Raw genomic sequence first — 25,318 nt, forward strand, 5'->3', positions numbered from 1 at the left:
ATTCATCAGACTGTAATTCAAGCTCTAAATGCAAAGCCTCTGTGTATATCGCCCTTTTAAGCAGCAGCAACTGGCATTTAAAATAAATGCTGATATTATAATTATCAAAGCATTATGTCTGTTAGAGCTGCTAATAGTCACTTTGCTTCATTTTTTTTTAATTTTACATTTGTCAAAATCCTGACAAGCGCACTCTGGAATAACGTTAGATTCAATGTTGATATTGTTACTCAACAAGAACATTGATTATGTCTTAATAGGACATATTCAGTATGTATTATATGCAATTATCATCTTAAATTAACACAAGCATTTATTTAGCACCAACTGAAATTATTTCAATCCGAAGATTTCTTTCTTTCTGGTTAGCATTATATTATAAAGTCATTAGTACCAAATATGATATTGCAGCACACTCCTGATAAAGAATTATGCATGAATACATAGTTTATAAACAGAATTTTAAATAGAAGAGTCGAGGCACTGTTGTATCATTACAGAAATACAAATATCTATGGAATAGTCAGAAAATTCTCTTTTGATAATTGAAAAGGATCCTTAAAACACTTGTAAGCATTTTGAAAGTTCTGTGTGTTGTTTGCTTTACAAACATAATTTGTTTTGATTTCAGCAACTTTCTGGGAATTTGGGGATTTCTATTCTCTCCAGTATTTTTCTTTTTTTTTTTTGGATGAGGACTGAAGCGCTAAAGGAAGGCTTGGTGCTGGGTACTGAGCTTGCCCTGTCCAAAATATGCAATCCAAGGGTGACTTGCAGGGGGGGCACTGGAGGAATATTGAACTGGGGGCTTCCTGGGGAAAGTGCTTGCAGTCCTGCTGCTGGCAGAGCCCTGGGTGCTGCTGCAGGGAATCACAGCCTCAAGGGCCCTAAACCTTCCCTGCAACCACCCAAGTAGTTCCACTGGTTCCCACCTTACATTTTGAGTTCTACTGCACTGGTGGTGCTGCTGATTCCAGCTGAATTTGGATGCCCTACAGCCCAGACCAAGGCTTGGACTGTTGCTGCTGCTGGTGGGAAATACTCACAGCCAGGGCTTGATTCTCTTCACTCACTGATGGCTTTTTATTGTACCTGTAATATTGAAAGATTAAAACCCAGCAGAAACCCATCATCATCTGCTTTCATTCAGCATTACCCAGAAGCTCTCCCTTGGCTCGTTCCACCTGTGAGTGCCTGCACTGCACTGTTTATTTCCCTGTGCTGTGATTAGCTCCTGCTGCCTTTGTCAGGAAGCTGAACTCTGAAATCAAAGCGCCTTTGCTGGCCTCTGCCTGCTCTGTGGTGCTGAGCCAGCCCTGTCAGGGCAGCAGGGCAGTGGGATCTGATGGGAATGTTAGCTCTGGTGGGGATGGCAGGGAAGGCACCTTTGAAGGAAAGCACTGAGGACACAGCTCACCTCCTTGGCAAGCCACACAAGCCGGCAGTGTCACCCCTGCCGTGGCTGAGTGACTACAGGGAAAATTTATAGGGAAAGGAATGGTTCTCCTGCTGTAATTATACAAACCCTCTCAACAGTGTCACACTCCACAAAGTCACAGCTGATAAATAACAAACCACACCAGCAGAAACTTGATGCTCATTTATTAAAATAATCCATTATCCTTTGGAGATCCCACTTGTTGAGAGCTGGGGCTTATTTCTGTTGCTGATATCTCACTGTCCATTGCTGGACTGGATTGCTTTTGCAAGGCTGTGCTTAGGCCACTTAGGAGCAGGCCTGGGTTTAGTGGCAGGCAGTGACTTGGTAGGACATGGCTGAGTCTCTGTGGGGTCCCAAAATGATACAAATTTTGGGTGCTGCATTTATTGCTCACCTGCAGCTAGGCAGAGATGGAGATGGGGAAGGAAGGATGTTCTCCTCCACTGCCTCCTTCCAGCAGCACTTATTCCTCACAGGATAGGAGGAAAAGGAGGGAGAACACACTGGGGTCAAAAGTCTGAGCCCTGAGGAGAGGGAAATGATGAGGAGGTGCTGTGAGATCTTCCAGAGCAGCCCTGACCCTCCTGCACATCCCTGAAGTGGCATCCCTGCAGAACGGGGCTGCACAGGGATCCCTGCTCTGTCTGCAGAAATCCAGGTTTTCAGTAAATCTCACTACTCCAAACAATCCCTGCTGCTGCCTGGCTCTGCTGGGCTGGAAGCAGGAGAATTCTGCAAGCTCCTTTACAAGCGAGAGAGCCTCTGATGGGAACAAACCTCTGCTCAGGGTTTGCATCTGTTAGCAGCTGCTTCCTCTGACACAGCAAATATTTGGTGTCAGAACAAGTTGTAGGAAGTGCTGCATAGCAGGGAAGTGTAAAGTATTCATAATTATATGAAATACTACTCAGAATTCAATGTTTTCCACATTTTGCGTGAGCTTAAACATTAGACTCCTGTCACAGACATTTCTGCTGCAGTGGATGCAATTTCTAGCATAAATGGGCTTGCTTTCAATAGAAAATGGGATGGTTTTCAAAGGAAAAAAGGCCAATTTGTGAGTAAAAATGGGCATCTTTCTGAGCAAAGAGGCTTATAAATATGAAGTGATTAATGGCTTTGCAAGTTTTCCATACAATAATAACAACTTTCTAATCAAAATAATGAAAAAGTCACAGCTTGGGGAGGCAAGAGAAGCCTCATTCAGGTTTTAATGCACTTTAGAAAACAAATATATGAAAACTGTAAATTTAGTTCCCCTCCATGGCATGAGTTTGTGTTGCAGACCTGTCAGTAATACTTCTTTGCGTATATTTTTATGATGTTATAAATCAAACTCCTGGTCTTGGTTTGCCACCTTCTGAGATGAATTTCATGGAATAATGTTGCAAGACTACAGGAAATGCATTTCTTAGGATTCCCTGTGTGGCAGTGTTATCTGATTTCCTAGCAGTCCATGTGTTTTTAGAACAGAATTTATCTTCTGGCTTAACTAGTTGATTTAACATGTAAATTTATTATTTCATAATAGCTGAGCTGATGAGCAACTGAGGTGGTTGCTTCTCTCTTGGCCTAAAAATGCTTCCAAATCTACCTACTGACGAGCTGGGATCTCCTTCTCACAAGTTCTCCAAAAAAAGAGATGGTAGGATGTGCCTAGGAGAACATACACTGCAAAACTCACAATCTGGGAAATGCTTCCAAATCCCTTGGCTGCCGAGCAGCCTGGGTGACCCAAGAGGCTGAGGCTGCTTTGCTGGGCTGTGTCCAAACCTGACAATTCCCTGGGAAATTGTTAGATAAAGGACATGGACGAGGGATATCAAAGCTGGGAACTCTGGGCTCTTGCAGACACAGATCCAAAAGGTTCCGAAAGCAGCGGCTTTGTTGCAGCTTTCCCCATGGGATGCGGGTTTATTGTCCAGGAGGGGCTGGATGAACATTCCTGGGCAATGTAAGGTGAATTGCAGTGAAAAATCAAGACCCCACAATTCCTATAAAGATTTGTAGGGACGGTATGTTTATTACAGCGCTGGACTCATGTGGGGAATCATCTCCCTTCAAAGGACATGTGTCCCCTGAAAACTCCCGATCCTTTTTTATTACTCTTACTAACTTAAATATTCATAGAATTTCACAATAGGTTCATGCATATTCATTCTGCTGATTTCACATTACACTTAGAGCTAGTTACACTTGTACTCAGTTTTTGTCAGAAAGTACAGAGAGAACTCCTGGGTCACTCTGCGCTGTCTGCTTCAAGGTCCAAGGAGTCTTTCTTATCTCTTATCTCTTTAGCTTGGAAATTTGCATTCTTTCTCCTTAGCTGGGGCAGTTTTGCTAGTGCTGCAGTTACCAGACTGAGCAGCATATTTTACTTATGTTAGCAAGTTCAAAGCGGCACATTTCACCTAAATCCAAATAGATTTCTACCCTGTTACATTTTTGCTCTGTCTCAAAGGTTCTCACTGTGTGGCTTCAGAGGTGGCTGCAGCACTTGCCCACCTGTGGCCTCTGTGCTGATGTTGCTCACGTGGGCTTTGGGCAGGTGCTTCCACTCGAGGCAGCCACACAAAACTCATCTTATTGAAGTCCCACTGAAATCCAGGGCAGAATTCCCTATGAGTGCCAGGGGAGCAGGCTCTGATGCTGAGAACATCAGAACCTCAGCTTTGACAGAGCTGTTCCTGACCCCTGGTCCAGATGGGAGAGATGGGAATTCCAAAGGCTGGCACGTTCCCATTCCAGAACTGACCAGAAATGTTTTTTTTTTGCCAGATTAAGGCTGTGTTTTATGAGAGGAAATTAAGCTGGATTTTACTCTGGGCCTGTGCTGTCTGGTCCTGCAGTAGGTGGGCAGCCAGATAAGTACCCATGACATGACCATCAGATGTCAGCAATATAAATCATTAATATCACTCTACACATTGGCTTTGGGCAATAACTGGAAGTCTCTGCCTGTTTTGGAAACTGCTTTTTTGTTTCTTGCAGTGGAGCAAACTTAGATTACCAGTCTAAATGCTAATACCCAGAATGAATGGGATTTAATAAAGTGAATTTATATGTAGATTGTGACATTAGTATTTAATTATGTACCCATCATAACACTGATGAAGCAAGCTGCTAAATATTGGTGCACTGAAGGAAGAGCTTACTCTTAAAGAGCAAGTGTATTTTAATTTCTTACCTCTTTCCTAATCTTCCTAAATAACAGGATAAATTATGTACTGTTTACCAATATTCTCCTTCATGATGGATTGCAAATGAGGTTTCCAGGGTAGCAGCTGATCTCATAGAAAGCTGTGCTTGTGTTTCAGTAAAACTGTGATAACAGACCTGTTTCTCTGCTATGTTTTATTAGCCTAAATAAAGTTTTCGGGTTTTAAAAATGTATTATTTTAATATTAATTTAAAATAGTATGTTATCTCTATGGAGTTTTTTTTTCCCTTAACCTTTCCTTTTCTATGTTTTTTTCCAGACTATGGAAAGCCCAAAGTACGAGCTGGTTATAGAAGCCAAGGACATGGGTGGGATGGATGTGGGACTGACAGGCACAGCCACTGCCACCATTCTTATCGACGACAAAAATGACCACGCACCAGAATTCACCAAGAAGGAGGTAAGAGCTGGCTAAGTTTTCTCCAAAACGGTGCAAGTAATCCTAATTAGCTCATTTCTAAATGTTCTTTAAGGAAAGAAGGCACGTACAGAATGTTTTTAGCTCGGTGTGGCAGACTTTCCTGGAGCTGCTCTTTTCTTTTTTTCACGTTAATGAACGTGTCTTCATCAGCTCCAAACCACAGTGCAACCATAAGGAAAAAAAAATTATGTCATTTAGAGATTGGCTAGCAGGGTGCAAACCTGTAAAATCAATTTCCTGGGGGTAACTTTCTCCTTTTGCTCCTGTGGGGAGAAATAGCAAAACTAGCTTTAGGCTTTGGATGATCAGGACTGTGGGTGAAAAAACCATTTTCTTCCTGTCTGCAGCACTTCCCCTGTGAGCTAGCCAGAGTCTGGGGTTCTGGAATTAAAGCTCCAGTCCTAAAAGCTTCAAATTTAAACTACAGGTGGAATTTGCAAGGAAAGTTTGTTTTTTTCCTGTAAATTGAATTCAGCTGAAGGTTCTGATAAACCCCAAAATCAAAGTGAGGGAATTCCCTGCCTGCGTGCCCCAGCCTTCCTGCCCTGCTCACACTGCTCTCTTCCATCCCCTATATTTGCTGACTTTTTTTTTTTTTTTTTTTTTTTTTTGGCATCTGGAGAGAATGAGAGTGTTTAAAAAAATCTACCTAATTACAGCCAGGTTGGATTTTGCTATTAAAGTTTCCTGGGGCTCTGGAAACTTTTAAGGAAAAAATCCCAAAATATGAGAAGCAAACCTGAGGGATCCTGATTTTAAGATAATTGTGGAAGACGAAAAGGAAAACTTATTGCTGTAGAAGTTTTTTTTATTTAATCTGAAGTATATTTTTACCTCTTCTCTTTGGTAACAGATTATATTGAAACAAATTGTTGTTATTTGACTTGAAGAATTATTTCTTTTATAAACGCAAAGTAAATGAATACCAGACTCAAACACTACAGAGAAGGGTTTTTAAAAAAAGAAAAAATAAGAAGAAAGTAGAAACAATGACAATTTTGCTAAGGGAATATCTATAACTACATCAGTAAAATGTTTTGGCAGTAGTGTTCCAGTCACCTAAAAATTATCATGCAGAGACTGATCCAAACCCTTCAAGAACATGGGTGACAATTAAGTGACTATGATCAAACTATTAATTCCCTTAGAATCACCTTTTAGATCAGGCTTTTAATGCTCTGAAAGCCATTTCCTGACAACCAATACTTAAAATATCTTTGAAATGCTGTATTTTTTTTTTAACCCTCTGGAAAATAACAATGTACAAGGACAGCTTGGTGCATTTAGAAATAAGAATTTATTGGATTAATCAATCTTGATAGCAATTCATGTCAGTCAGAGTCCTACCTGCTGGAATTTCCAAAGCTGGAGAATTCTTCTCAAATTATAAGAATTATATGGAAGAAAAATTTCTAGATTGAATTCTTTTGAATAAGTCTTTCTATAACTATATTCCTGTTTGACTTATTTTGGTAATTTGGACACAAAAACTCACATGCCTGCTTAGCCACAAATGTATTGTTAGTATCAATTTCTGTGGAAATTCAGAAATGCTCATAAATTCAGTTCTGTCAGTGACAGTAAAATTTATATCCTGGAAAGTTTGTGGGTTTTAGCATGGAAATTAAATAGGTGTGAAGAGACAGCATTATCTTGTTTTCTTTGAAAAGTCTGCTCTTAGATATTTTTCTTGCATTTTTTTTTCTTTTCCATAGCGGCACCTCTCTTCCTATTTAATGGTTTGATGTGGGTTTGAACCTTTCACTATTTAGAGATGCTAATGACCTCAGAAATCTTCCTTTGCCTTGCTAAGGGATATTCATATTCCATGGAGAAGGAAGAAAAAATCAGCCTTTCATGTATGGTGCCAGCTCCTTTCAGGAGCAGATTCTCTGTTTAAAATAAGAGGAAGGAGGTGTCTATCGGTTGATTTAATGCCACTTTATTTGATTTTCTGCTGGAAGTGCTTAGTTATTGCATTTTAATGTCAGTTGCATACCACAGGCTGCAATATTATTGATTCAAATTAGTGCTGAAAGAAAAAGACAATATTTGTCAAGGTAACTTCTGAAGGAGAAAGCTCAAATTCAGTAAATCTGGAGCTTTGATTCCAGAGTGTAGCTTCTTTTATTTATTTTGTTAAATAAATAATTAAATTATAAATAATAAATTATAATAACTTAATTTCTGGAATAATAAATTAAATTATTTCTGGCCTTGGACGCTTCCAGAGATGGGGCAGCCACAGCTTCTCTGGGCAACCTGTTCCTCAGCACCCTCACAGGAAGGAATTTCTTGGAAATATCCAATTTAAATCCACATTTCTTCAGCTAAAGGCAGTTCCCACTTGTCCTATCCCTACCTGACCTTGTGCAAAGTCCCTCTCCTGGGAGAGGCAGTGCTTGCCCAGTGATGCTGTTCTCCCAGCCACCCTTTTCCCCTCCCTGCATCCCACTCCTGGGCCAGTGTGAGGCAGGGAAATTCACCCACGGAGTGCCAGGGTGCACCCCCAGGAGCAGCTGAGCATCCTGGCTGTGATCCAGCAGAGCAATTCCAGTGCCTGCAGAGCCAGAGCTGAGGCCCTCGAGGCTTGGAGCGTGTGTCAGGTGCTTTGATGGCTCAATAAATGAGACATTGCTTCAGCCCAGTTCATTATTTGCTTATTGCCCTGTCACTCCATACACTCCCGAAATATCTGCCTTGTTCTGTCTCACAGCTACACTTCCTGCTAATGATAGGCTCTGAGCAGTGTAAAAATCCATTCAGGTGTGCAAACAGTACCCTGCTCCCTCCAGGGGTTTTAATAATTTCATCTTTAATGCCAAATAGAGCAATATTTTAAGAGTTCCTCCAAAAATCCCAGGTGATGTAGCAAGGCCTGCCTTTTAAAAGGTCACAGTGGCTGGGATATTGCGCCAGATTTAAATTACAGAGATTGGAAATAGAGATGCTTGTAAAGTTAGTGGCCTCTTTGTAAAATTTACAACCTTATTTCTATAACAGGAAAAAGTTTTAAAATTAATTTTGTGAATTATTATTTTGTGTCACAGAGGATTTTGGAGTCTCCTTTCCAGCAGGGAAAGGCCTTAAGCTCAAATTTTGTTCAGCAGCAAGGGATTGCTTATGTGAAAATAAAGAATGAAGCAAAGCAAGGAGCAGGCACAGATTGTTCTGGAAAATCTGATACCTGGCTTACATCCTGCAGGATATTCCCAGTGGGTGGGAATGAGCTGGGCTGAGTGAACACTAAGGGTGCAGAGTGTTTATACCTAGAACATTAACAAAACTGAGAATTCTTTTCTTGTGTCACTGTAAGAGTGGCTGACAGATCACTGCAGTGTTGTATCCTGCAAAAAAAAAGGGATTTTAGTCCAGAGTTAATGTCACTGTGGCTGTGGTGTGATGAAAAATTAACAATGTGGCATCTGCTGAAAGACACGAGCTGGCAGATTTTCCTCTTGTATCTGTTCCTGGAGGCCTGGCTCTGCCCAGATACTGCCTAAGACCTGGGGGAGGAAAAAACTGAGTTTTAACACAAGACAGATATGGACTTGGCCCCTTTCTGTCTTTTCTTCCTTCTCCAGAAGAGAAGTCCAATGAATCCTACTTCTCCATTCCTGCCTGCAGAGTGTGCTCAAAAATGAGATTCCTCTGACTCTGTTTGCCTTTATCTTCTGACCTGAATTTTTAAAGCTTCCATTGCTGCTCTTTAATGTGCTATTTTCCCTTAACAGCAGATATATTGTCTTTCCTTGGTAAACCCTGTCAGGCACTTGAGAGGGTGTGGTTGAAGGGGATGATCTTTCTGCACTGCCCCCATTTCCCACATTTCTCCTCCTCCACAGATTTGGGACTGCAGCCCATCCCTAGCCAAACCTGGAAAGGTGGGATTTGTCACAGTGCTCTCACTGACAGAGACTTCATTTGGCCAGGGAACAACCATTCCTCACACAATTCCTCTTTCTGCCACCTCCAGCCTCGCCTTCAGTTCCATCCGTTTCTGAGACAAAGAAATGTTACACAGAAATAATTCTGTCACACCAGGGAGAACAAGATTAGGGAAAATATTTTGCCTGGTAGAAATTTATTTTTATTATATATGTTCTTAGAAAAGAATTTTCCGGTAAAATAAAGATCTTGCCTCCTGTGAACAGAATAAAATCTGTGTAATTTGACAAAACCCCACCATGGTGAGACTTGAGATATGCTAGTGCTGGGAGTCTTAAGTGAAAAATATGATTTGCTCCCATTTTGAATACCAGCTGATAAATGGTTTATAAAGGAGTAATAAATGACTAATGGGAGCTTTAATAAATGATTCATCAGCTCCTGTAGGGACCTGTGAGTGGTTGGGTTGCTTGTCACCATGATTTATGATGACTTGCAGCGCTGTCTCCTGACTCAGTTGTGTTACCCACTGGGGAGAGCAGCCCCTGGAGGACAATCTGCACCTCCGTCTGCTCGTGGTTCACAGAGGATATGAGACTTCCACAGCACCATCTGGAGAGATTGATTTTGCAGCTCAGGCTGTTGAGAAACGGGCTTGAAGCTGCTGAGAGTCCCTGCCTTAATTCTTGGTATTGGCTGAACCGTACTGAGGAATAAATATGGAGCTAAAAGCTGCTTTAAGGTTCCTCCTGGATCATTTTTCCATACTTTTACAAAAATGTACTCTCTTGGACATGATTCTTTTATTTTCTGTGGTAAACAGACCTTGGCAACCCAGAGCAGATCTGCCCATTGACTTTGCATGTTTGGAGCCAACCAATCTCACCTCTCCTCCTCCTGTGGACTGAGTCCTTCTTACCTTGTCTTGCAGGGAAAATTTTGCCCTTTGGGACTCCTAATTAATTTTGTTCCTTTCTGTGCAGGACTTCCAGTGAGCTGGACCACACATTTAGACACAATTATGTTAATGGTAGATGATTCCCCTTCCAACCCCCTTCCACAGGGTTTTTTCTTTTATTTTTCTTTACGTCTGACTGGGAGAGCTATTCAGCGAGAACCACAACTGTGTGGACAACAGGGCCAAAGAGGTGCTGTCCTCTGACTTAAAACCCAGCTAGGCAGCAAGGCCAGGGCTGTAGCCCTCTCCCATTCCCTGCTGGGGTGGAAATCACAGTGCAAACCAGGCTGAACAGAGAAAAAACCAGCAGGAGCTGCCAGGGTGGCTCAGCGAGCTGGGGAGAATGAACCAGTTTGGGTTCTTCCCACACCACAAACTGCTCTCTCCTGCTGCACATTGGAAGGGGCTCGAGCAGCACCAGCAGATCTGAGCAGATGACAAGCCACTGCCAGGCTGATAGTTAAGAATCTGAGTTTCATTATGGCCTGAAAGTGATGGGAAGCCAATCTAAAATTCCAGCAGCCTGTTCAAATTGGATCAAACTCCCCCAGCGTTGATTTGTCAGGAGAAATAGTTTTGTGGGATGGATAAAACCATTACAGCAAAATCACATGAACAGAATGCATATTGGAATTTCCATTTGGCTCCCGTTCTTGGGCTGTGAGACAATTTACATGCAGAGAAATCAGAATTCATGCAGAAACTCAACAGAGCAGGGCAAAGCCTCTCCAGCTGTCAGTAAACTTTGGCACAAACAGCTTCAGGATGGCTGGGGATCACCAGAGAGGAGCTCTTTGCCCCCCCTTGTTTTTTCTAGAGTTGTAAATACAGCTAGAAAGGCTCCTGGAGCATATCTTAACCTTCAGAAACCTCTACACCAGATAAATATTTGCACTGACCTTTTCACTCAGCTTTATTTCCACTTCATCCTCTTGCAGCAGTTCACTAACACACTTGACATAGCTCCAAGTGCCCAAAAGTCTCCTTGAAAGCAAATGAAAGATCTTACCTGGTATATTTTTCATGTGTGAGAGGCAGAACTTATGAAAGGAAACAAACATCTAAAGAGCAGCAAACATTTTATTTTCTGAATGAAGACTGTGAGCATTCTGTTGTCAGTGCAAAAATGAAATTTAAATTTTCAGTGATTACACCATTTCTTCATGGTAAATAATTGGTCATTGGTCTCACCCATGGTAAAGTTCATGGCATCCAGAGTTTTCTGAGCTGTCATGACTTATAGAACAGATTTCAAAATGACATAAGCAGCTTGGGAACCTAAAAATCTAAATAACAGGCATGCAGACACCCTCTGTCTTTTTTTCCCCTTAAATAATTTTAGATGTCAAAAATAATTTAAAAAATATTATTGGACTTAATAAAATAGCTGTGAAGACATCTGGTGCCCAGTGGAGTTCAAAAAACTGGGTTTAGGAGCATAGATTGCTTTGACTCTCAGTGCAATTAGGATTCCAAATATCTGTCTCTCTTCTAAACACTTTCAAATAACCTGGAAAAATGCCCATGATCAAGAAGGTTTATTAATATTTCTGAGTTGTGTTGTGGTGCTACCAAACTAGGGACATCTGGAAACTTATTGAAGCAGTCTGGCTATCTGGATAATGAAATTATACTTTTTTTTTTTTTTTTTTTTTTTTTTTACTTCTTGAATATTGTGCATCAGTTTTTATCAGAATTCGCTGGCTTGAGGATTCTCATGTGATGAGAAATACTCAGCACCACTCAGGATTGAATTACCAATGACCTTAACAACAAATACTCTGCTGCAGCATTTTCAAGAGTAGAATAATTTCAGAGAAAGGAAAACAAATGTGATTATTCTGTGCATTGACTGAAACAGGGAGCTCTTCAGCAAGAAACCAAAACCAAATGAAATAATATTGTTTGGAAGACCAGTGCTTCCTGTACTCATCCAGATTCACACTGTGTGCATAATAATCTGTATTCATGTGGCTTTCAGCAAGCTATCTGCATAACCAGTGTTAGCACTTTGTTCAAGAACTTTTGCAAAATATGTTTAACACGGAGTCCATGCACTTATCACATAATTAGGGCTGGATACGCTGCATGGCAGTAGGCAGCAGACTCCCACATTTATCTTTGCTCCTGAGGGGTGAGTTCATTGCTTTGTTTCTCTCCACCGAGGTCAGGAAATACATGAAGTTGTCTATTTAATCTCCAGATAAACACATTTCAGTGGTGCATAAAACAACAGAGTGCCTGCTTTATAACCTGGGAGCAGCTGAGAAACACTTGTACAATAGAGGAAAGGGTCTGTGAATAGAAATGATCATTCAAACAGTGGGAATTTGGGGAGGAACACAAAGGCACTGTGCTGCTCCTCCAGATCTGATTTTCCTCCCAGCACTCTTGCTGTCCCAGTAGGCTCACACAGCAAACTTGCATTTTTGCCAGTCCTTTGCCTTTTTTCCCCCCTCTTTGTCACTGTTCCTTTCCTGCCCTTTGTTTCGTTGCCCTGATTTGTTGTCCTCAGCTGATCTGAGCCACGCTGATGCAAACTCCTGGGCGAGCCCTTGCCTTCTGCAAGCCTTTGGCTGTGCTTGGAAGGTCAGCAGCAGCTCCGTGGCAATAACAGCAATTCTCAGTGCAGCTGGCAAATTCTCACCACAAACCCGTTCTGGTGCTGACTTATCCTCCAAAGGCTTCTTCCATCTGCTTCTGCAGGCAGCAAATACCCAAACCCTGCGAGCAGCAGAAAAGCCATAAACCCACGATTTACTGCTCTCTTCTCCAAGAAGTGAAGGCTAATGTGCTTCCTCAAAGTGGTCCATGAAGTGTGAACTTTACAACAGATATTAAGGTCAGGATTACAAAGTAAACAGTAGCAGTGAGAGTTTGGAGTGCCTCTAGCACAAACACGTTTGGGTGAGGAGCTGGAGAGTAAAAATTAAAAAGGAAGGAATGCTCAAACAAAGGCTCTTGAGGGAAGCACAAGCTAAACAAAAATAATGTAATGTCTCCAGACCTAGTCTTGGACCACTTATTCAGAGAAGCTGTATAAACATAATTATTAGCAATCATTGCCAGGAGTGGATATGTGATTTTCCAATTAAACAAAACAAAGCAAAAAAAAAAAAAAAACAAAAAAACACCAAACAAACAAAAAAACCCCAAAAACAAAAACAAAAACAAAAAAAAAACACAAAAAAAAATAAAAAAAAAAAAAAAAAAAAACCAAAAACCCTCTCCAGCTGGAATTTTGCAGTTGCCTTCAAATCAAATTAGGATTGTTTTCTACAGATTTCAATTGTAATGGACATTTAAAATTTTGAGTATTATCCCTGGTATCTTTTTTCCTCTAAATGTACTGGTGAAGCAGTCCATGGAAATGTCCTTTGATTTCACTCTTCTCCGAGAGTGTTCATAGCATATTGAACTTCATAAACTCTTCCAAGAAATTCCAGCTTCAACACTGAGTGCTGGCAGGTGACACAGAGACTTCCAAGAAGCTTCACACAGTTGCTTTCAGATCAAGATACAAAATGATGCATCAATCTCTTTTCTGAAATTAACTTTGGGGGTCTCTGTTGGGAGACCTCGTTTGACTGTGTGACATCCAGCTGAAAAAAAACCTTAGTGTGGAAACAGTGATTTTTACACGTGGTATTCAATGCAAAGTGGTTCTTAAATCATCATTATCTTGTTCATAGAATGCCAGAATGATTAAAAAATCATTCTTTACATGATCTCATTCCATGTGCCATGGGCAGGGTACAGCTTCCACTATTCCAGGTTGCTCCAAGCCCCAGTGTCCAGCCTGGCCTTGGACACTTCCAGGGATCCAGGGGCACCCTCAGCTTGTGCCAGGGCCTCCCCACCCTTACAGGAAAGAATTTCTCCCTAATATCCAATCTAATTTCCCTCTTTCAGTTTAAAGTAATTCAGAATGTAAATCGGTGGTCGGGCAGTGAGGAAGAGAAGACCAGGTATTACCTTTTTGGACTTGAAGGACCTTTTATTCCATGTATAAATTATTTCAGTTCCTCACCTGTGGAATGTGGAATACTAACTGAAATACCAAGAATTCTAAATCTCTTTGTCTGACACAGTGCAGCTGATTGGAGAAGTAACAAATAGAGGAATTGTGAGATGTGTTGCAAAATATCACTGTAATCCCACGAGTTCAGAAACCCACACTGTTAATATGCCTGCAGCATCTGTGGGAGTTCTGTTTTAAAGCAGGATTAAACATGATAACACTCTATAGATCTTAACATATTCAATTTGCAGCAGACAAAACCCTATTTAATACCAATTACAGAATATGTGTGAGCTGGTATCATAGCTGCAGTTTATATGAGCAGAGGGAATTTGCAAAGCTGAAGTCTATTCATTCAAAAATAATAAATAGTTTATGTGGCTGCTTGGGTCATTCCACTAGAGTGGAATGACTTTTGTGATCAGTTTATCAATTCCTTCACTGACAACTGAGATTTCAAGATTTTTCTCAGCAACACTAAAACTGATTTGGCTACTCCAAAATTTGCTAACCATCTGTGCACACGAATCAAAGTGTCAGGATTTTTTAGAGAAAGTATCTTTTTTCTTTCTGCTCAGAAGCATTAAAATAGACAATGGATAAAACTCACCATGCTAAAAGGAGCTGTAGGTATATTCAAATAAAATTTTTAGCAAATGCTTGTGAAAGATATTCATTTTGGAAGAAAACAAAATTATATAGGTCTGGTTGTGTCTTGAACTTAGTGGAATGAAAATGGTGTTGTTACATGTAAGAAAAAGCAGATTAGAGGGTTCATGCAGGACTCCTTGTAGTTATAGTCTCTTTTGAGGAAAATGGTTTGGAAGTGGAATTTTTCATATCCTTGTAGTTCCTACTTTGGCTTGTTTCCAGGACTTGTTTGCCTTAGAGTTCCAGATGCTTATTTGCTTAAAGGGTAGCCCTTTCTCCAGCCGTCTGTCTAACAGTCACTTAATATTTATTTGTTTTTACAAATGTGTTCCCCTGTGTTCTCAGTCCATATGTCATAAAAAAGTGTAAGCCCAGCTCTACAGGGAGTAGTGATGTTCTCTTCCCCTTTCCATTCTAGACTTTGACCCAATTAGGAAAAAATCTCTGAATCCCAGTTGTTTTCCTCACCCAATATTTCCTTCCAACACTATTGCTCTACAGCCAGTCCTTTGGAGTTTCTATTCTAACTCCTGTTCTCCTCTTGATGCAGCTTTTATAGAGATTCTTTTTTCACTTCCCTGTGCTAATCACCTGTGTCCTCTCCTTGATATTTAATTTGCCCAGTGCTAAAATTTATCCTTCAAAGTTCCTTCTGCCTGTTGCATCATTCGCTTTTTTTAAGACAAGACAAACTTCTCCATTCCAATTTACCAAAAAGCAGACTCTTGGCTTTTCCCCCTTCCGAGCCTATTCTTTAGTCAGGAGTCTGGAGGAGCCTTCTCTGAATTTTAATAATTAGCTTTGAATTTTCCTTCCTCTGCAAACTCTCTGAGCCTGATCACCTCACATTCCTCAAACCCCTCTGCTCCTGTTTCCAGCTGCTGCCTCAGAGCTCCCGAGACACTCCAGTGATGGATCCCTGACAGCTTTTTGCTTTTCCCCTTTCTCTCTGCTCTTACTTTCATCACTTCTCCCCTGTCTTTCTGCATGGAAAATTTTTATTTACTATATCACCAAAGCCTGTTTCCGACCTTTGTCCTCTCATGATCCCCATTCTGTCCCCAAGATTTTCCCCCTTTTTTCTCATTTCTGGAAGACCTTCCTTCTCCCATCCCTTGATACCATTCCCCAGTGAATTCTTCCTCATGCCCTCATCCCCTGCTTCCCTTGGGAGCCACCTTTTTATTTTCAGCGCCTTAAACTGTCTCTTTGCTCAGGGCTCACAGAAGTCAATGCACACCCTTTGCCTGCCTTCTATAAATCGAGCCCCGTGGCTGTTGGCTTCCACACATCCCCTCATTTGTTCCTTTCAGACTTTATTTCCTCCTCCCCAGCTCATTTGTTTTGCCCATCTCCAGCCACGGAGGCTGGCAGTGCCCATACATTAACTGGTACTGTCAGATGCTCTTAGATCAATGATTTTGTTTCATTTAGAAGACTGATGGTGAGGAGAGCGCTGCTGTCCTCAAGAAGTTTAAAGGGTTGAAAGCAATCCCTTAGCTAAAAGAAAATAAAAGTTTGAAAAATCAAAAGAGTTATGTGAGGGAGTTTTGAAAGAAACATAAGGAAGATCAATCCTGCTAAATAAGCTTAAATCTAAACCAACAGTTGTCTGAAATAATATCAGGGAAGAAGATTTATCTGTAGTATTGATATTCTTAACTGCCTGCATCCAAGCTGTGGCTCCCATCCAGATGGAGATGGGAGTGCAGTTTTAGACTGGGAAGTAAATCTGGATTTCTATGCATATATATAAATAGAAACACAGGCCCACAGGTGTCTGCCTACCTGAGCTGAAGACCTGATGTTTTGTTTTTCTAAAGCTGCATTTTCTAGCATGGGTTAAAACATGGATTTACTTGTCTGTTTCATAGAGCCACAGAATCACTTAGGTTGGAAAAGAGCTCTAAGATCAACAGGTCCACTTGGAAATAACACAATATATTTCCATATTTAGAAATAACACAACTGGCATTTGAAAACAAAGAACATGGTTTCTGATTAATTGATTCAGTGCTGAACGAAGCTAAGAAACCTGTGTATGTTTGAAGACAAATGAAGGGCAGGCTTTCTGATTTAGCAGTCTTGACCTTTTCAAATTTTCCATCTTAAATAATAATTGAAGCCATAAGTAAATAAATTCAACTTTGCCTGCAGATGTTGAACTCTTTAACGTCCTTTTCCTGTGACACAGGCACTGCCTGATATTCCTGGCACAAACAGGTGTATCCTGCCCCGTGCTAGGGCTGCCTGACAGTCCCTGGGAGCTGTTTTCTTTCCTCCAGGCAAATGATTAAAATACAGTTCCAATCAATAAATCTGTGAGGGTTCTGTGGCTGGGAAGTGTTCACCCAGGGGGCCTCTGTGTCCTGGGGGAATTTCTTTTCTTCAATCCCCCTGTACTCAGGAGAGAAGCAAATCACAGAGTCTTGTTTACCTGGACTGCCTGTTGAGGCTGCTTTTGGCTGCCTGCAGGAGCTGCAGGGAGCAGCAGGGAGCACAGGGCCACTCTCACGTGCTGCTGGATAAATCAGGGATGTCAGCACTGAGGAATTTCTGCCAGCTCTGCTGGCTCCCAGCAGCACCTCTGGGAAATCTCTGCTTTGGGAAGATCCAATAGCTCAGCCTGCACTCCTTTGGTGGCAGTGGGGAACCGTGCTGGGACATTATTAAAAGGTCTCAGGTTCTGAGATCTAATTTAGGCGAACTTCTCCACTTCTCAAGGATTTCAGACTTGCTTGTTTCCCTTGCCTTGAGTGAGGGTTATCCCAGATGATCAAAGAGCAATATGTGAGCACTAATCAGTTTTAGATGCTCCTTACTCCAGCAGCAATTGCTCTAATGCAATCAATTAAAAGGAAGTTTTAATGATTTTAATAACTGAGCTTTTAAAGGGAACATGGCAGTTATTATTGAACTCCTAATTTATTATTTCCCATGGAGATCAGTTTGGAAAATAAAAACATAGCTTTTAAAATGCACCATCCCCTGCAGTCTCACTGGTTTACTTCTTAAATTTGCACTTGGCTTTGTAAATAATGGCAGCATAGAAACAATGAAGCAATGAAGCTTTTTCCATTTCTAACTCCTGTGTTATGGGAGATGCAGGGGAAAGGTTCTATTCCTGCCTGAATTCAGCAGAAGGTGGGACATGTTTCCATGCATCCATACAGCCAGGAAAAGCATCCCATTGGTTTCTCTCATGGATTACTTTCAAGGAAAACACTCCACTTTAGCTGCCTATAAAGGAAGACTGGGGTTCTAGTCAGCAGAAAATCAGCTACATGTTGCACATCTGAATTATTTATTCAGAAATAATAAGCTTTATCAACACACACTGAGAGGATTTTCTGTGCTACATGGGAAAGCCATTGTAGAGCCTTGCCTGAACTAATTTGGGAGTATTCAGGAAGCACCTTATTCACTTTTTAATGCCTGGAGTCCAGACTATAGGTTGAAGCTCACTTATGTCATCAATGTATTTTTCTTAAATTCTTAAAGTATGGGCAGCATTACAAATGTTAATGCTATTATTATAGGATCATCATTTAAAAATACCAGCATTCTCCAAAGGCTCCAGCAGCGTGTCATTTCCCTGCTTTATTAAAATGAATGAACAGATGTACAATTTATTTCTGCTGAACTATCATCTAAATTCATAAGCTATTTCTCATGTGCCTGAAATCTGTGTTGGTTTCCCATTTTCTTTGCCTTAGAAAAAAAAAAAAAAACCTCCACTCTCACATTTATCACTCTGGGATATAAACGAGAAGTATACTCTGTTCTTCAATCACTTTAGACTAATACCCTCAATACAATTTAAATCCCATCTCTTCAAGGCTGTTCTCAAAACCCAGGCACTGGGGCACCCAGGATCTGAGTGGAAAAGTCCCTTGCTGCCTGTGCAGGTGGCCTCCAAGGACATTGTCCCCAACAGGACAAGGTGGCACAGAGCAGCTGTGTTTGATCTTTTGGGCTGGCATTTACAGTGCCAGTAGAGGAAATGCAGTTTCTCAGCTGGATGTTGGAGGAAACCAAGGAAGGGACAAATAATGGCTGGGAAGTGGGAGAGGTGAGAAGGTTGGGTGTGATTGGAGTGGAATTTATGGCTGAGGAACAAGTGTCAGCTGGCCCCAGACACTCCAAATGTGATTTCTGTGCCTTGCAGCAGAGTGGAGACGTGGCAGGTGCTCCTGGAAGGGATAAACCAAACAAGACAATGCAGAGATTGGAGGCAATGAAACCATGCACGTGAAACAGAGATGTTGCCATGGAAAAAAATGAGCATAAAAACCCCAGACAGAGCTCTCAGCCTGTCACAATCCTCATTTGTTGGCAGCGTTTGTGGGCCTGGCATTTTGCTTTAGTTCCATGTGAGGAATGAGTGGATGACATGTTCTAGGGGTTCTGGCAGCATTTCTTCTGTAAACCCTATTTCTAAAGATTTATATTGTAAGGAAATAAAAAAAAAAAAAAAATCAGTGGTTTGATGTTGAAAACTGAATTCTCAGGCTCAGATTGTGGGGTTTAAGTCTTTTTAATTTTTAGGGTTTTTTTTTATAAAAATCACTTTGGCAAAGAGAGGAGTGGAACAGAATGCAAATCAATCTGTTTTTCTTCATTTCATAGCTACTCCAGAATTTAAATGCAAGCCTTTAAATTCCTTTTTGCCAGACAATTCAGGAAAATGATGAAGTAATGGCTGAGACTTGTTAAAAGTGTGATTTCCTTCAGAAATCTTGTCTGCGTGGCAGGAGCAGTTTGTTCCTGCAGGACTGCAAGGGAAGAGTTTTAATTCACTAATAAGATGGAGGAGTTCTAAGTGGAGCAGGAATTTTGCTACAGTGGCCACGCTGCAGCCTCAAAGCAACTAAATTTTGATATCTAGTGCTGCCACTCTTGTCCCTTTGGATCCTTCCCCAGACTGAGATCAGTTATTCTTCCCTCCCCTTTCCTTACATTTTGTTGCCAAAAGAGGACATGACCAGCTAGGAAAGCCACAGGCACAATTTTTATCTGCAGGAAGGAGGGCAAGTGTTATTTTGCAGTTCCACCCTGTATCTCCAGCTGTCAGCACCAAACCCAGCATAACGAAGAGTCTTGGATGAAGGGGAGTTTCAGACTGGAATCTCAGTCAGGAAATTCTTTCCTGTCACTTGGTTTTGGCACAGGAAAAAAAAAAATCATGGCAATCCAGTGAACTTCCTGGTGTTCATGAGCATCATGGACCTTAAAAGTGTTAGAAAATCAGGGATATGTGTTTTGTTCTGCATAGATCCTTGGATTTGGGCTTCTCATGATTTTTTTAGGGAAGTGCTCTCTAGATGTCCTCAAATTCCTCCCTCCTGTTTATATCATTTCCAGTATTTGCTTATTTTTCCTTTAAGAGCTTGGAGGTTACAGTGCCTGTGGTCTCCCAGCAATCCTCTACAGTCCTTCAGCTTCCCTGCAGGTTTTGCTTCATATCTGGTGAGGATTGGCATTGTCCCTGTGCAGGTGACATCCAGACAATCCTTTTATCCACAACAGCCCATTTGCTACCCAGAATTATCCCAGGCCATGTGCTTCAGACCTCTGCCTGTGCCAGAGCTCCTTTCCTTCCTGCTGTGGCCAGGGGCCAGGGGCTGACCCAGGGCTGAGCAGATGGAACAATTCCTGCCTCTGCCTCTGCCCTGCACGGGCAGCAACTCCCTGCACTTCTCCACAGAGTTTTGCTCTTTGCACAACATCAAATCACTTTTATTGTCCACAATTCTTTTTCCAGCACAGAATAAGTGACAAAGCCAACATCTGCTGTCTGTGGTTTCTTCTTCTTTCATCCTCAGCACAGGAGGAGAAGGGTGTATAGATTTTGAGGGCTTTGATGTGATGGGATTTTGCTGCTGTATGTTTTCTCCTCTACCTGTGGTTTTGCGTTTAATGTGGAGAATTGATTAAGTCATTTGGGTGTTGTCTTTTGGATTTTGTAGTAGGACAGGCTGAGAATATTTCACACCCAAAGGAGAGCCTGCAGGCACTGTGTAGGGCTCTATAGGCACTGTCTATGGTTCCCAGCTTTATGTCCCATTTAGGGACACTGTGATCTTCTCTAATGCACCAAACTTCTGTCCTGCAGCTCCTATTCTGAGCTTCTCTTATGGTAAAGAATGCTGACACCTGTGCCAGGGTGTGTCCTGTGGGCAAATGTGCCCAGGGGTTCAGGAGGAAATTCATCGGTTCCAGGGATAGTTGAGGGTGAGCTTCATTAAGGGAATGTTTTATATCCATATAGCATTTTCCATTCCAAAGAACCCCAAAGAAACCTACAGAAAATGGATCTTCTCTGTGGGCAAGCAGAAAATTTAACTGCAACTTTCTCCTGCTTGTGGAGAAAACAGAGGTCTAAGACTTCATTTCCTTTAATAAAGAATTCTACGCAAGAAAGTTGCTTTAATTTCTGAGGAAGCATTGCAGGTAATGGCTAGCCCTGATGCTGTATTTTTACATTCAAAATCCTGTTGATGGGCAAAGGGAAGCCCACCTTATATATAAAGCCAAGAATTTAATATTCATAAAATTGAAAACTAATCCACGTTCATCCAAATCCAAGAATCATTATTAATCCTGATTGAGTTACTGAGACAAACAGTTCTTCAACCTAGAAAAGTTTTCAATAGGGAAAATAGGACAGATGTAAAAGTGTTGTACACACCTTTCTTAGCTTCTGCTCCTTTTCCTGCTGTTTCTCTCACCATTTCCTTGCTGCTCTGGGCCATGAAGTTGGTTTCATCCCAATGTTTGTGGTCAGGCTGTTGTGGGGAGCTGTGACACCTGGGCTCCTTTGCCAGGACAAAGGGGATGCTCACGCTGCCCATGTGCCCCTCCTGCCCTTGGGATCATTTGGGGTCACATTTATGTCTTTGAGAACGTGTTTCTGTGTGTTGCTTGGCCTGAAGCTCCACGTTAGGTCCAACTTTCCTGTCTCTGATGTCCCTCAGGCTTGTTAGATCCTCCACTGCCCTTTTGAGCAGTCTCTCTACCCTCAGCAGTGCCTGGAGCTGTGACAGTCACCCACCCCGGGGCAGAAGGCAGAGTCTGGCTGTGGCAGCAGCCTCAGGATGCACAAAAAAGGAATATTTGTGTATCAGCAGGCTCAGGATCCTCATGTAGGATGCAAACCTCCCTGGCAGGAGCCAAACTGAGCTGCTGGACGCTGGGTATGTGAATGCCTCAAGGTTTTCAGGGAGCAGGAGAGGAGTTTTGTGTGTTTCATCCCAGACACAGCACGTGGTGCTTCAGGAGGCTGAGGTACAGAGTGGAGTCTTTAATGAGCTCCCCAACTCCTCTGAGCAGCCACGAGGGCGCTGGGCTGGCTGAAATCACCCCTGTGCTCTGCCACAGGTGATCAAGGTCTCTCTGCTTACAAGGAAAGTGAAGAGGTTCTCAGCTAAACAACAGTAAAAATTCACCAGGAGGGAAAGTAAGACCAAAAGTCTGGCAGTGGCAAAAGGGGCACGTAGTGAGAACCAGGAGGAGTCTGTGAGTTACCAGTAGAGAGGGTAACCAGGAAAGCCAGAGCTGAGCTGTGCCGGCGTGTGTGTGCCTGTCACAAAGGTCATTATCCAGCTTAATGCAGGCAACTTTTCTCCCTCTGGTTTTCCTTCCTCCCTCCAAGCTCAGTGCCCCTGACTTTGAGTGAAAATATCACAAGTAATCGAAGCTGAAAACCCCAGCAGAATACTAAATTAGAAATTAAGTAAAAATGCTCATCAGTTGGAGCACAGAAGTCCTGGCCAATTTTTCTAATGCTATATTACAGCAATTGGGATATATTTTTTTTTTCCCCAACTGCTTCACTCACTGAATTGATTGAATTAAATGTGTTCTGTGGTGCCAGCGAACCCCTGACCCCAGTTACTCAGGATAATCAGGGGGTAATCAGCTGCTGTGATCTGAGCTCCAAAGGAACAAGAATATTGTAAGGTTCAGGGAGCCTGGGCTGGCATTAATCAGATGTCGTCAGGGTTTGATTATAAATCCTAAAGACTACCAAATTGATACAACATGGTTTAATCCACTAAAAATTAGGTATCTACATATTAATCACCAAGCTGAATATCTGCAAGTGATTGCTTTTCTGGTAAGAGAAGTCAGGTGTCAATGCTTTGGAATGTCCCACAGTTAGTCATAAATGTAATGATTAGCATCAGCACAAAAGCAGCATTAGCCAGATTAAAAAAAGATTTTGTTCTAACCTCAAATAGATTCTTTTTCCCTCCTGTTGGAGTTTTACAGCTCCATTGAAATTGCTCCTCGTGTTTCTACTCTAATTACGAGCTTACTCTGAGGCAAGAAATAGGAGATGTTTCTGAGGTACCTGCAAGCACAGCATTTTTCTGCCTTCCAAGGGGAGGAAGGGTGGCTGCTTACAGTATATCACACTGCTGTGTACAGAAATAAAGTGGTATTTATTGTCCCTTAAAATGATTTCCCCTAGAACTGGCAAGCTCAGGTGAAAAATCTGTATCTAGAAATGTGTGTCAGGATCCAATTAATTCCTGCTGCTCTGGCTGTCCTTGGGAAGAGCTCGGTGTGGCAATATTGATGCAGATGTATGAGCACATTACATGGAGGATTCTACAGGAGAAGGAGAGCCAGTCTTAAAAGAGAGGAATAGCTCAGTCTCTTAATGAACTCGTGCTCTTCATACATGTCCTGATTTAATAAACATTCAACCCTGCAGAAAAGCTTTTTTGATATAAACTGAAGATGATACCAAATTCTTGTTTATCTTACTGGTGCCACCAGTATTTCCTGGGAATTGCCTTTATTTGCATGAGACATTTGGTGTGCTTGGAATCAGAGGATTCCTCAGCTGCTGCTGAAGGATTTCCAGGCATCCCAGAGCTTCATCTGAGATCGGGACAAGGGAATTGCACAAAATCTGGGCATCCCAGCAGTGTCAGCTCTGGTGACCAGTGGCTGTGGAGGTGCCTTGTGCTGCCTGCTGTCCCCCAGCCCCACCACAGGGCACGCCTGTGCTCAGGGTGATGCTTCTCCTTCCAGCAACACCTTCCAGGGATGGTCCTCACAGGAACCAGAACCAGCATGTGCCCCTGGGACAGCCCTTTTGCTGTTCATAGAATCACAGGATGGTTGGGGTAGGAAGGTATTGGAATAAATCACACAGGACTCCATTTTCATCATGGTGGAAAAAGCCCCTTCTTTAGTCACATAACTCCTTTTTATCCAGTTTTACAGACCTCGTGTGGGACTCCAACTGGTCAGGAGATTTCTTGCCAATTACTTTATTGGTTAGTAAAAGGTATTTTACTTGTCCATCAAATCTCTCTACTCTTCATCTGTTTACATATTTTCTTCACTGGTTCTCATGGGATAGATTTAATGTTTCTGCAGGTGCTGGCTGTTTTTCATCCAGGAATAGATTGTGATGTTAATGAACTGCTCACACCAGGATTGCTTTCACATGGGAACCTGCAAAGTGCCAGCTTGACAAGGCCAGCCACTGATTTGACAGAGCAGGCCTGATTTTATGAGGCTTTTCTCTATAATTTTTCTACCTTACTGCAACAGGAAGGGACAATAAAGCTGATCCCATTCCACTCCTGCCACAGCCTGGGACACCTTGCACTGTCCCAGGGTGCTCCAAGCCCTGTCCAGCCTGGCCTTGGACACGTCAGGGATCCAGGGGCAGCCACAGCTTCTCTGGGCACCCTGTGGCAGGGTCTCAGCACCCTCCCAGGCAACAATTCCTTCCCAATATCCCATCCAACCCTCAAAGCCATTCCCCCTTGTCCCATCACTTCATCCCTATACCAAAAGTCCCCTTTGGGTACTGGGGGGGCTCTAAGGCACCCCGTTCAGGTGACCCTGCAGCCCACACAAGGCAGGTCTGACAGGTTGTTCCCTGTGTCTGGGTGTGCAGCTCTGCTCTCTGGCCAGAGCACAAGTGCAGAACCTGGGCCTGTTTTGACCTCCCTGCTAATTCCCAGTGCTCAGACACATGAGCTGGGGAGTCCTGCCAGTCATTCCCAACCCCTAAACAGCTCCGAGAGAATTCAGTATCAGGATAGAAAATACCCTTAGCTCATTGTGATCTTCATTATTAACAAAAAGGAGCAAGTGCTTAACCATTTGCACAAAATATATCCAGCTGAGGCTGCAATGGTGTTTGTGTTCCAGAAGGATGTGTGTACAGAGAGTGTTTGGGTAGGAAAACATAAATTACCGGTGAGAAAATGAAAGGGCCCTGAATGTTCCCTCTGTGACATTCTAGATAAGAAATAAGCACACAACAAGCCCTTACAAGAGGAATGTTTCATTTTCCTTTAGCACAAATATTTTTCTTTCAAGGAAAGATGAAATGAGCAGTGGCAAAAAGAGCTGGGTGGTGGGAGATGAAGACCATCAGAAACCTTAAAGCAGAAAGCAATAAATCCATTTAGCATAGCTGAGATTTTCCCTGACCTTTTTACAGCTGTGCAGTGCCAAACCACACATCTGTTGCTGCAGTGTATGCTTAAATCTCAGTGTTGCCAAAGCAGGTTCACCCCAGCTGCCAGTGAACTCCCCTGACCCTGCCTTTGGAATGCTCCCCTCACAGTGCTGGATGGGCAGGCTCACATCCCCCATGGTCATTAGTCAAATACACTGCATTTAGAGCTATTTTTCTTTATTCTTGACCTTGGAAACAGAATTTTTTCTGTGCTAAAAGGGTT

At 42.2% G+C, this 25,318-nt stretch overlaps 1 protein-coding gene across 3 annotated transcripts in view; it reads left to right on the forward strand.

Moving 5' to 3' along the window:
• The window catches only part of CDH13 (cadherin 13), a 449,953-nt gene that overhangs the window by 361,111 nt on the left and 63,524 nt on the right, over window positions 1-25,318 (forward strand). For all 3 annotated transcript variants that reach the window (XR_008432843.1, XM_053952983.1, XM_053952984.1), the window contains exon 8: window positions 4,921-5,061. Coding sequence is in view for 2 of the 3 variants with exons in the window: in XM_053952983.1 (XP_053808958.1) it covers window positions 4,921-5,061 (141 nt within the window). In the remaining variant the exon portion in view is untranslated. The remainder of the gene's footprint in view (window positions 1-4,920; window positions 5,062-25,318) is intronic.

This window comes from Vidua chalybeata, chromosome 11, assembly GCF_026979565.1.
Source record: "Vidua chalybeata isolate OUT-0048 chromosome 11, bVidCha1 merged haplotype, whole genome shotgun sequence".
Lineage (NCBI taxonomy): Eukaryota > Metazoa > Chordata > Aves > Passeriformes > Viduidae > Vidua > Vidua chalybeata.